Raw genomic sequence first — 13,528 nt, forward strand, 5'->3', positions numbered from 1 at the left:
ATTTAATTTTTTTAATATTTTATTTTTCCCAATAACCTACAAAAACATTTTTAACTTTCTTTTCTTTTTTACAATTTTGAGTTCCAAATTCTCTCCCATTCTCTTTTCCCTCCCAAATCACACAGAAGGCAAGCAATTTGATAATGGTTATACGTGTGTACTCATGCAAAACATATTTCCACATTAGTTATGTTTTGAAAGAAAACAGACAAAAAAATCAAGAAAAATAAAGCAAAATAACAATATGTTTTGATCTATATTCAGATTCCATCAGTTCTTTTTCTGGAAGTGGCTATATTTTTCATTATAGGTCCTTTAGAAATACCTTAGTAGATCATTGTATTGCTGAGAATAGCTAAGGCATTCATAGTTAATCACTGAATAATGCTGCTGCTACCATGTATAATGTTCTCATGGTTCTGCTCATTTCACTTTGCATCAGCTCATGTAAGTCTTTTCAGGTGTTTCTGAAACCACCCTACTCAGTATTTCTTACATTACAATAGAATTCTCTCACAATCATATACCACAACTTGTTCAACCATTCCTTATAAGATTATTTTTAAAAACATCAATATCACTTCCTACTCCCCCTAACAGAGTCTTTTAACAATGAAGTACTATTAATGCAAAACAAACCAATATGTCTAGTAGAGTATACCATATCTCATTCCAAACCATTAGTTTATCACTTCTCTACTATAAAGAGGAAGGTATGGTTCATCATCAGTCCTCTGGAGTAGAAATTACACACTGTCTTGATCAAAATTCTGATGCAATGTCATAAAATTCAACTATTCAATTAATACTTAGTAAGTGCCCATACACATGGCCCTATGTTAATTCAATTACATCCATGACATTTATTAAGCATCTACTGTGTTTGAGACTATGTGCTAGCTCTGGGGATACATAGGAATTCCCAGAATATAGAAGTTTATATTCTAATCTGAGACTAGGGAATGTAACAGAGACAATCATTCTATCTACTAACATTTGTTAATTACTTACTAGGTGCCAGACACTGGCACTCAGCTCTATACATACAAAGAAAAGCAAAACAAAACAAAATGAAGAACCAGTCTCTGTCCTCAAGAAGCCCATGGTCCAATGGGGTAGACAACAGGCAAACACTGTGGATAAACCTAATACACGTAGGATAAAATTGGGCAATAATCTCAGAGAGAGAGCATCAAGATTAAGGAGATCTGGGAAAGATTTCTTGAAGAAGATGGGATTTTAGCTGAGATGTGAAGGGAGCTAGGGAAGTCAACGAGGGAGACAGCTCCAGGCATGGCAGAGAGTCAGTGAAAAAACTAAGAAATGGAGTGTTGTATGTGAGGATCAGAAAGGACACCAGCATCATTGGATCACAGAACACGTAAGGTATGAGAGGACTGCTTTTACAAAGGTAAAATGTAGTAGGAGCAAAATAGGTATGCAAATCTCTCCAGGAAGTCATGACACGGGACAGAGATCACTTATAATTGGGGAGATGAGGCAAGACTTCATGGAGGATTGGTGGCATCTCAGCTTGAACATCATAGATGACCTTGGTTAAGAATCAGCATGAAAGGACCACAGGATTCAGAGATGGGACTTAACTGGAAAGAAGATCTAGTCTAGTCCAGTCCCTTTGTTTTACCGAGGAAGAAAACAGGTCCAAAGAGATTAAGAGACTTGTCTATGATCATCTAGCTAGAAAGTAGCAAAGCTAAAATGCAAACACAGGTCTCCTGATCCCAAATCAAGCACTCTTTTCACTATAACTTGTTTAGTTTCTGTTATGTTTGTCACTGGTGACAGAGAATATGACTCACCTTTCCTAGGATCCAGGCCAGCATTTCTAGTATTGTATTAACCAAAAGGCAAAAACTGAAAAAGTTTAGAGCCCCTGGCCCCCCACCCAAAAAAACCTCAACCAAACAAAAAAAAACAACCTCCACTCCTAACTTTAACCACCATAAGCATGAGAATTGTGGACCATTTAATGTCACAGACATCCTTATCTAAGGTCCTTTCTATATCCCAGATTCTTATTCAGCTAATTCTAGTAGTAGGAGGTAATATTGTAGACAGAAAGAACAGTGAAATTAGTGTCAAAGGACCTAGTTCAGAATCAGCTTTTCTACGCAATGGGTGGGCAGGTAATGGGTAAAGGGATGATGGTGGTGGTGGGGAGATTAATGTTCTCTAAAGTTCCAGCATTAAATTTTTTGATTTTGCCTCATGGCCTCAGTTTCCCCATCTCTAAAATGGGGCGATTGGATTAGGCCCCCTCCAATTCTGACACCGTGATTCTGCAATGGCTCTGTATAGTTATCAACATACTTATGTATAATATATATACATATATATGTATTACATTTTATATACATTATCTCATTTGATCCTCACAATAATCCTGCGAATTAGATAAAGCAAGTATTAGTAGCCCCATTTTATATAAAAAAAAATCTGAGGCCCAGAGAGAATTAGTGACTTGCCCAAGGCCACAAAGGCACAAAATGACAGAGCCAAGACTAACCCAGATCTTCCTATTCTAAATCCAGGGTGCTTTCCATGACACCATAAAGCCTAAGCACTATTGCAGGGCTTCAGTCCCTTATAGCTGTGAGCATGTATGGCTCTGTCATTCCTAACCATAGCCTTTTCTGTGAGAGTTTCAGTGCGAATTTTATACAAGCGAGAGACATAGACGAGTCAGGAAACGGAACTTTGGACAAGTTATTTCTTTTCTCTGAAATGCAAAATGGCGGTGTTGGATTAGATGACCTCATCTAAGTTTTCTTCCAGCTCTGGCATTCTATGTCCTCAACCAATTCTTTCAACATGGACTCTACTTCATAAAGTATGATTTAAAATTCATTAATTTAATACACATTTATTGAGTGTATGTTATGTTTAGGATAGTGTGAGAAGAATTGGCACTACAAATATGGAAAGCAAGAGTCCCTCCTCCCAAGGAGCTCACAGCCTATCACAGGGCTAGGGCATGCACAAATAAGAAATGTGACAGCCTCCTAGGTCTACTGTCATGCTAACAAGGAAAGGGAAACCTCGGAGAGTGCTTTGTTCTACTGGCAGCAGAGGTCAGTCTTTCAAGAACCAAAGTCATGACAGTGATGCCCCCCTCAGTTTCTGTAGTTATCTCTGCGTCCGAAACAGTCTTGAAAAGAACCCAATCCAAAGGGAATACCATGAAAGCATTTATCATTTGCTATTGATAACACAGATTGTGTCCTAGCATAGTCTAATTCTAAATATTTATCCTAGACAAATGCTACAATCCAGTGGAAGGATGTACGCCTTGGTAAATGTTAGAGGAGCCCCAAATTAGAGCAGGTGAGGGTTTCAGGGCAGAGCAGTTGAAGTAAGAGTATCAGTCCTGGTTTCTTTAATGTCTAACAGCACACCCAGTCTAGAGGGAAGAGCTGCAGGGAATTATGAATACCAGATGTTCCAGAGACTGTTTATATCTAAAATGATCAGGGAATTTTCCAAGGAAATACATTACAATCTAGGAATTTTGCCAGTGGTTAACACCCATATTTCTATCCAATAACAACTCTATTGTTCAGGAAAATACATAGATTTAGCCAATTCAGAATGGGACCCAATGGCTGTCATGTGAATTACGTCTGTTCTACAGTAAAAATAATGACATCAATTAGAGAGTTTAATAGGGTTAGTGATGTGAAAACTCCAAGGCTGGAATTCATTGGAACAAATTAAATTAATCTGATTTCACCTCTAATGTAATCATATGTATCATGGTTTACATGGGCAAGTATGTTTTCAATGACTATCATTCTGTACTATTTGTTTCGACATTAACTGGAAATGGTTAAATTAGGAGGCTTTTTTTTGGTCCTTTTCCTTTCCTTTCTTTTTTCCCCCAGATTTTTTCTGTCCAAGAAAGCTGTTAACATAATTAGTGGCCATCCCTGTTAGAATTCTACTCTTCTACTATTCCCTATGCCTGTGATCCCTCACTGCTACGGGAAAGGCTAAAATTGGTGGACTGCTTGAACTCAGGAGTTCATCTCCGAAGTGTGGTTATCCACACCAAGTCCTGTACCAATATGGTAAGCCTCCAAGAATGGGGCATCAGCAGGCTGCCTATAGAGGCGCAGAGTCACCCAGATCATAAATGGAGTAGTTCAAAACAATCACGCCAATCAGTGTTGGGATTAGGTCTGTAAGTGGCTACTGTACTTTTAGCCTAGACAAGTTAACAGACATCCAATTTACTATCTTTGTCTCTTTGTTTTTGTCTGTTTGTCTCTCCTTTCTCTCTCCTTTCTCTCTCTCTCTCTCTCTCTCTCTCTCTCTCTCTCTCTCTCTCTCTCTCCTCTCTCTCTCTCCTCTCTCTCTCTCTCTCACACACACACACACACACACACACATGCAGAGTTGAATGGGTTACCTCCACCTAACTCCATGAATGTTTTTACCCACAGTCACAAAGTAAAAGAGATGCGGGGTGGGGGGAAGGGAAGGCTGGTGTAGAGCAGGCATGGACCGTGTCCTCACATTTACTTTGCTTCTTTTTTCTAGGTATTTTCCTCACTCTCCCATGGAAAACCAAAGAACTCTGTAAAGCAGAAAGTCTTATAGGTGAAAATACATTTTTTCCCTAAGAAATGGTACTATATTAATGAAGAGGCACAGAGATCTATAGATCTACTCAACTTAGAGTGGAAGGGGCCTTATAGGTCTCTGGGATGATGCAGAGAAAGAGAACAATCAATTCTAAATTAGAATACTATCCCTTCCTCACACTGTTCACTTTATCATTTTGAGAATTAGTTTTCCCATTTATGAAATGGGGATGATAATCATAAGACCATGGATCTAGAAATGGGGGGATACTCCATGGAGAGGCCATAGAAGCCAACCATTCGTTTTTCATAAGAGGAATCTAAAGGTTGCAGAGGTTAAGTGATCTGCCCCAAATCATCCAGGTAGAAAGGTCAGAGCAGGGATGGCAACCCAAACCCTATATTTCAGGAGCCAGTGCTTTTTCTTTTTTTATATTTTCCTTTTTGTTTCTTATAGGGGGGAAGGTAGGACCGTTGAGGTTAAGTGACTTGCCCAAGGTCACACTGCTAGTTTTGTGTTAAGTGTCTGAACCTGGATTTGAACTCAGGTCGTCCTGACTCCAGGGCCACCTAGCCACCCCGCCAGTGCTTTTTCTAATGTCTGACACAGTACCTCCCTCCTTTCCTCCTCTCCTCTTCTTGCCCCACTCTCCTGGGTACTGTGAACAGGAAAGCATTTTTAAAAACAAGGTATCATAAGAATGCACATGAAAAGCGCTTTAAAACAAAGGTGTCTTGCTTGATCTGCAACAAGTATGAACAGAACCAGAGTAAATGTAATTGGGAAATGTTTAACAAAATAAATAAAAATACAACACAATGTAGATAATGTTCATTTGTGGTTTTCTAAGTCAACATGTTGCCCACAGAGAACCATTTCAATTTGAGTTTAACATGACTGGTCTTAAAAAAATGCAGTAGGATGGCTAGGTGGCACAGTGAATAGAGCACCTGCCCTGGAGTCAGGAGGACCTGAGTTCAAATCCGGCCTCAGACACTTAACACAAAAAACTAGCCATGTGACCTTGGGCAGGTCACTTAACCCCAATTTCCCTGCCTTCCGTCCAAAAAAAAAAATGCACTAAGCTATCTACCTATGCAAGGTCTAGTTATATGATTTTAGAACAAGCAAGTAAGATTGTTTAGGGCAATCTAGTAGAGTAAAAAGGGAAGATGATCTAAAATGGTCCCCAAAGACCACCCCAGGGTAGGACAGGGATAAAAGAGAAGACACCACAACTACATCATAGAATCTTTTTGCTGGAAAAGAGCTCATTAAATCCAACCACTAGGTGAATAGGTATCTATGGAAAGCAGTCTGGCAGAAATTAGGTTTAGAACAACTTCTAAAGCCATCTAAGTTCCAAATGGATAAATGGCTTAGATGTAAAAGGTCACATCATAAACAAAGTAGAAGAGGAAGGGACAAATTACTTTTCATGTCCATGTACTGCAGAGAAGTTCAGAACCAAATAAAGATCAGAAAGGACCACAGAAAATAGACTGGATAGCTTGGTTACATAATTTTTTAAGAAGTTTTTGTACATATAAAACATGCATCTAATTCTAAAAGAATTAGGGAGTGATTCCAATTTTTTAAGAATGAGAGCAATTTTCCCATTGACAAATGGTCAAAAGGATATGAATAGGAAGTTCTCAAAGAGAGGTCTGAGCATTGAATAGGCACAGGACAAAAAATGCTCCAAATAATTGATAATTAGAGAAATGCAAATGAAAGCAACTCCAAAGTTTCATCTCATATTATCACAGTGCTAAAGTTGACAAAAAAGAAAAACAACAAAGGTTGGAGGGCTTGGCCCAGTCTTGTGCTGTTGGTGTAGCTGTTAATTAGACCTGTCATTCTGGGAAAGCAATTTGAAATTATTCCCAAAACATCTCTAAGCTGTTTATGCCCTTTGACCCCCCAATTAATTCTATTAGGTCTATATCCCAAAGGGAACAGCAAAAGAAGGACCCATCTATACAAAAATATTTATGGCAGCACTTTTTATAGAGACAAAGAACTAAAAATTAACAGAGTTCCCATCAATTGGGGGATGGTTGAAAAAAATTATGGCATGTGAATGTACTCTATTTCAGAGAAGCCTAGGAAGACTATGCTAAACTGATGATGCAGGATAAAGTGAGAAGAATCAGAACAAGTCATATGATAAAAACCACATAGTAAAGACAAATAACTTTGAAAGATACAAGAACTCTGATAAATAAAATGATCATTAGACCAGTGATGAAACATGCCACAAATCTTCTGAGAGAGAAATTAGATTCAAGGTAAAGAATGAGACAACATTTTTGTACAAGACCAATGTGGGAATTTCTTTTCCTTGACTATGTATACTTCTTGCATGTGTTTTATTTTTTTTTTCTTGACGGGAGAAGAGTGGAGGTAAGAGGAAGAGAAAATAAAATTTCTATTAATTGAAAAAAATTTAAGACAAAAATGGCAGAGTTTAGAGAGTCTCACCCAGTCTAGTAATAATGTTTTAGAGTTTTAGAAACTGAGACCAGAGAGAGGAAGTGATCAACATGCCCAAAGCCATTGAGCTAAGTGGAGAAAGAGCTAGTTTCCTGACTCCCATTTCTCCTCTCACTATGCCATTTTGGATCATTATTTTCACATTACCAACTTTACAGACATAAAAAGAAATATATTTTATACACAGTCTAGACCCATGTCATTCTTCAAGCGCAAAGTCTCTTACTATTCTAACTCAACTAGGGGACTGAAGTTAACTCAAAGACAGTGACTGGGGCCAAACCCTCATGCTTTCTTACAGGTTCTTTGGGGAGCTGGAAGGCTCTATTCTTGTCAGTCCTGGTGATTCTGATAAAGCCAGAGGTCTCTCACCTTTGCCTTCCTAAGGACATGACCCCGGCAAGGAGAGTTGCCAGATGTTGGTGGGTGTCGCTTCAGAACCGCTGCGCTGTTCACTGGCATTGAACATTCAGTGTCGCTGGTGTCACAACTTGAAATGGGAGAGTTTTCCAGGGTTCGGTGCCTAAAAATTGGAGACTGACAGCACAAAGAATGAAAATCCCACATGAAGCATAGTTTCCTGGTGATCTATATTTTTCCAAGAGCATGTTTCAAAGTAGAAAATGGCTCTTGGGAGGCGGTATGATCCAATGGAAAGGGAAGTGGGTGTAGTATCAGAAGAACTGAGTTTGAAAGCTGGCTTCACTTACTATCTGCAAGACCTTGGGCATGTCACCTCCTCTCTTGGTCTCAACCTACTCATTGTAAAAATGAGAGAGCTGGACTAAATGTTCTCTAAAGATGTTTTAAGTTCAAAATTTTATGGCACTATGAAAAAAATGCCACACTATTCCTAGAATTCTTTCTATTTTCATATATACTTTTCTCTCTCATTGTTTATATAATACGAGAAGGAAACTCAACTCGAGTGAGAGACTAAGGACAATGATGCCTAGCAACCATTTTGAAGAATTCAATCACAGAGCACAGAATCTTGAGCTAGAGGGGACCTTGGGGAACACTTAATTCAATACCCTTACTTTATAGATAGGTAAATAGAAATCCAAACAGTGACTTGCCCAAGGTGACCTGGACAGCACCAATTCAGGCATCTTTCAATTATACCATACTTGAATACTTTTTCATGGAATTCATGGGTGGCCCTGCATCTACTAAGGATGGATTTAGGATCTGTTATCTGTCCATTCATCTGTCTACCCATAATTAACAGAAATGCCCCCCTATACTCAAAGGTATTTTATGGGTGATGAATTCAAAAGTGAGCCATTACTGCTGTGGCCACCATGATTCCCTATTTCCAATCCTCTCTGCCCTACCCAACACCAGTAACTAATTAATCCCTCTGTAGGAAGTAGCCATGATTTTAAGTTTTCCCAAATGTGATCTCCTAAGAATCAAAGGTTTGAACTCTACAAATATTTCTTCTTATTATTATTCCCAAGAGAATCTTTAATTGATTTAAATGTGGGCCTGGGACTCCAAAATGTTCTTTGGCAGAAAAGTATCCTAATCATCATTAAACCAGATGGCTCAAAGTTCCCCAAGAATTCATTAATACCATGGATACACTTATTTTCATTTACCTCCCAAAGTTTCTTCAAATCATGATTAAAGTTGTATCCAAGTGGTGAAAGAGTCCTCCCCTCAAACCCTCTACACATTTCCCAGCCAAAGATGTCCGCTGAGCAAGCCAATAAGTTGATGCTAACGCACAAGGTCCAGAACCAGAAAAGAGATTAGAGATCATTTAGACCAACCCTTCATCATATGAATAAGGAAACTGAGGCCCAGGGGCTTGAAATGACTTGGAAATGGTTAGATAACAAGCAAGACAGCTGGGATTCATAACCAGATCTTCTGAATCTAAATCCATTACTTTTATCCATGACACCGCACTAATGATTACACTAAGCAATCACAATGATTACAAGGTTAAAAAAACGAGAGAAAGAAGACACCAACAGAGAGTATGTGAGTCTCCAATGCTCTAGAACTGCTCTGTTCTAGCCACAGTGACCCCCTGGGGGTCCAGTTAGTTCTACATTAATTTTATTTGCATCTGTTCTCCAGAAGCCCCCTTGTCCACAGGGACTGATTGAGGCAAAGGCCAGAGCAGTGATAGAGACCAATAGTCAAAGAAAAAAAAGGATAGGAAATCCAAAAGGAAGAGGAATTAATGAAATATGAGCACATGAGAGGAGAACTGGCCAACATATCTCAACACCATCCTTCAAAATGACAACCTGGCTTTCATTTCCTCTAGTGCTAGAGGAAGAAAAAAGGATAGAGGAGAAACTCAGGAAGATTGAGAGGCAGCTTTCTTTAAAGGACCCATATGGAAACCCAACATGAAAGACCACTAGAAGATGCCCCTGGACCCATGTAGGCTATGATGAAAAAGAATGAGTCAGGGTTTTTTTTTAGCTTTCATTAATTACCCTTGACATTTTCTCTTAGTATCTTGTTAAGGTTTATTTAAGGTCTAATTCTAGGACCAGTCTCCTAAGAGGTTAAAAATAAAACAACTATCTATGCATGAAGCAAAGAAGCAAAAATTCAAGGCTCAGCCTATGGTTCATGGCATGTAAATTCCACATAATGACCTATCCTCCTTACCAGCTCCTCTCCTTATTTCTCTCCGTCTGTCCCAAACCCGTCCCAAAGTGAAATAAATAAATTAATCTAAATGCAATTGAGAAAAGTATCTGAAAGTCATCAAAGAGAAACAGGGTTAGTGAAAGGAGCCATGGTCTCGGGGAAAAAACATTTGGCTTCCACTTTTGGCTCCAATACCAGTTCTCTGACCCCAGATAACCCATTGTAAGCCTCTGAGACACAGTTCTTTTTATCATCTATGTTTTGTAGACTATAGTGAACTTGATGCAATGAAAAGGTCACTGGACTAGAAGAAATAACTTGTTGTCACATCTTAGACAAGGTGACTCCCACTCTCTGTGCTCTACTTTCCTCTTATGTAATATTATTAGGAATAACGATATTTCTATTAACTTCTTCAAAAGTTTGAAAGGAAAGAGCTTTTTAAACCTTAAAATGTTATAGAAATGTGATTTATTATTCAAATAGCAAAATCAATAAGTATTATTTCACTGAGATAATATAATTACAGTGGAAAGAGCTTTGGAGTCAAAAGATCTGAGTTCAAATCCTGCCTAAGGCACTCAATACGTGGATGACCCTGGGGAAGTTACACCATCTTTCTGAGTCTCAGTTTCCTCAAAACTAAGAGATTGGATGAGATGGCCACTGAGGTCCCCTCCAGCTCTAAATCTATGATAATATATAATGATAAGTATAATTAATATTAATAACAGTAATAAAAATAATTGTCCTTGACAAGGCAGCTTTCTAACCATCACCTCAATAGCTGCTGTCTGTAAGGGACATGAGAGATTACCTGGGGACTTGAGGTTCCAGATTTGGGTTCAATTGCTAGGCCTAGTGTGATTCCCCCTGCCAAGGCTTTCTTGAGGCTTTCTTTGACCTCTGTGAGTTCCAATTCCAGATTGACACGCTCTGTCTCCTTCTGTTTACACTCCTCCTCCAGCTTCTTCAGCTTATCTTCCAGAATAACTTGGGTCTTCCTGCCTACAAATACAAAAGAAATATCAATATCAGGCAAAGGTTTTCAAACTGAGAAGGAAAATGGACTCCCTAAATCAAGTCCAAAGGTAGATTAAGAAAAAAAAGGCTTGTCTGTGCAAGTCAATGACCAGGTATGTTTCATCTTCACACTTCTTAAGGTGTGGAACAAAATCCATTTTTATAGAATATGATGAGCTTCATGTAGTGAAAAGATCACTGAATTAGAAGAAAAAAAGGAAGGGGCTTTAGTTCTTAACCCATCATTAACTTGGAGTCTAATCTTAGACAAGGACAGTTAGATGGTTCAGCAGTTAGACTGGCAGGCCCGGAGTCAGGAAGACCTAAATTCAGACACTTACTAGCTATGTGACCCAGGGCAAATCACTTAACCCCGTTTGCCTCAGTTTCCTCATATGTTAAATGAGCTGGAGAAGGAAATGGCAAACCATTCCAGTATCCCTGCCAAGAAAACTAGAAATAGGGTCACCAAGAGTCATACATGACCGATACGACTGAACAGTAACAACAACAAATCTTAGGCCAGGTCCCTCTCTCTGTGCTCTAGTTTCCTCTTACGGAAAATGACTACAGACATTAGACCTCAAACTGTAGTGGGGTGTAGTTTTCCAGAAGGTAATATGGACTCTTTCCATTTCTAGATTTATGATCCCCAATTACATATTTAGGTGTGACTGGTATTTTCCTTCATTTGCGCAGTTCCCACTCAATGACTTTCTATTAATTGTAGACATTCTAGTTCTCTGCTTTTCTTTCTCGATCAGACCCTCCAGGAGTCACCTTACTTGACTTAAGAATCAACAAACACTAACTAGCACTTGTATCAGACTTTAAGTAATTGCTCTCTCTTGTTCCACATAAAACCCTTATGAGGTAGGTGAAGCAAACGTCATCCCCATTTTACAGAGAAGAATCCTAAAATGGGAGCATCTTCCCCGATTCTCCCCCTCATTCATCCCATGGGAGCCACTACTTTGCCCTCAAATATCTTAGAGAACCTTGTTGAGACCTCCCTTTGTACTTACCTCACTATCCTTGCATCAGTTGTTTGTATATAAGTCCTCTCCCCTTAGATTATAAGCTACCTGAGAAGAGGGTCATCAAAAACTTAAAAACAGCATTTACTGGAGGTCTACTACATGCCAGACACTGTACTAAGCCCTTAACAATTATTATCTCATTTGATCTTCACAACAACTTTGCGAAGTACGTGTTATCATTACCATCCCCATTTTACAGATGAGGAAACTGAGGCTAAGAGAGGTTTAGTGCCTTGCCCGGGGTCACACAGCTAGGAAGTGTCTGAGACCTGAATTAAGCTCAAGTCTTCCTGACTCCAGACCCAACTCTCTATCTGCTATATTGTTGGACACTTAGCACCTAACTCAGTGCTAACTAAGCAAAAAATACATGTTTGTTGAGGGAATCACTTGAGGCTTTCTACCATTCCTACTATCATATCTAAAAGCAGAGAAAAAATTCTATACCTTCCTTATTAAGCCCCGAACCCTGACCAATTTCTTTAATATTGTAATTGCTACTAGTAATGCCAGTCCAATAACAGCTAAATCAAGTCTAAAGTTCAAATACTTGTCCTCAAATTCCCACCCTCACCCTCATTAGAAAGCCTTCCCTGGCTGCTTGATCTTGTACTGATCTCTCCTTCCTCAGATGTCTTCTGACATTAAGTTTTTGTATCTTATCATTTTGGTATCAAAGATGTTAAGATGATATAAACCATCTTCTGGGACAAGAAGGCAAGAGGTAGTAAACTTCACAGTTTACAATGTCTAAATCTTATTTCTACAAATACATAAATATGAATCAATATCATTGTTCTTATGGATCAAACTGGTAGATAACATGTCACTCCACTGGTTTTTATTCTTTGCTGAACAACCATGCAGCCTAAATCACTGAATGGTCATCTGCCATATTTACAGGGAGCATGCCTTGTTGGCTTTAGATATTTTAAGCTAAGAGAAAATGAACCAGGGTGGGGGGGGGGGGGGGGAAGAGTAAGGATGATGGTGTCAGGAATTCTAAAGGCATTCTAAGTCCAATCAAACTGAATTTTTTCGTACCAGCATTCACTTCAATGGCCGCTCTAAGATCTTTCCTTTCTTTTCGGAGCTGAGCCAGACGGTTACGTAGCGTTTCCTTCTTCCTTAGCAAGTCCTCTTCTTTGGTCTGCAACCTCTTGGCATCTGCTTCTACACGGTTCTTCCCATATTTGTATTGGTCAGCATCTTAGAGAAAAAAATGAAAATGGTCAATTACACTCAACTCAGTAGACGCCAGGGTAGTTTGAAACTTGCTTGGGCAGGCAATCTGAGGTTATGGACCTTTTCTTTTTTTATAGACTCTACATAAGCCAAATATACACAAAAGGATGAATTTATACTGAGAGTGGGAGGTGACTGCCTCACATGCTCCAAAATTCTTTAAATCAAATCTAAACAAAGATTTAGAATAATCTATACTGGGTCTCTCAGTTTTATCTCCCTTACAATGTACAATAGGTGATTATACATTTCAAACCAGACAATAAGCAGAGAAACCCTTGGGCTACAAGGCCAGAAGGCAGCATGGATTTGTACTCAGAAGAACTGAAGTCATAACTCTATGATGTCTAAGCTATGTGACCTTGGTAAAGTCACTTCCCCTTTCTAAGCTTCCATTCCCTTAACTATAAAACAGGGGCATTAGATTTCTGGAAAATCTAGAATTATGTAAGAAAAGGAACTAAAATGTGTATAGCCCTAGATCCAGTAATCTCAGTACT

At 38.9% G+C, this 13,528-nt stretch overlaps 1 protein-coding gene across 9 annotated transcripts in view; it reads right to left on the reverse strand.

Moving 5' to 3' along the window:
- The window catches only part of AFAP1 (actin filament associated protein 1), a 271,615-nt gene that overhangs the window by 7,274 nt on the left and 250,813 nt on the right, over positions 1-13,528 (reverse strand). For 8 of the 9 annotated variants that reach the window (XM_069070333.1, XM_069070372.1, XM_069070351.1 and 5 more), the window contains 3 exons: positions 12,828-12,992; positions 10,538-10,728; positions 7,474-7,638 (listed from right to left, as the gene is read on the reverse strand). In XM_069070333.1, the coding sequence (XP_068926434.1) occupies positions 7,474-7,638; positions 10,538-10,728; positions 12,828-12,992 (521 nt within the window). The remainder of the gene's footprint in view (positions 1-7,473; positions 7,639-10,537; positions 10,729-12,827; positions 12,993-13,528) is intronic. The other variant, XM_069070382.1, reaches the window with a different exon arrangement.

Source organism: Petaurus breviceps, unplaced genomic scaffold (genome assembly GCF_028583685.1).
Source record: "Petaurus breviceps papuanus isolate PSGF00001 unplaced genomic scaffold, PetGlider_PUasm1.0 140, whole genome shotgun sequence".
Classification (NCBI taxonomy): Eukaryota; Metazoa; Chordata; class Mammalia; order Diprotodontia; family Petauridae; genus Petaurus; species Petaurus breviceps.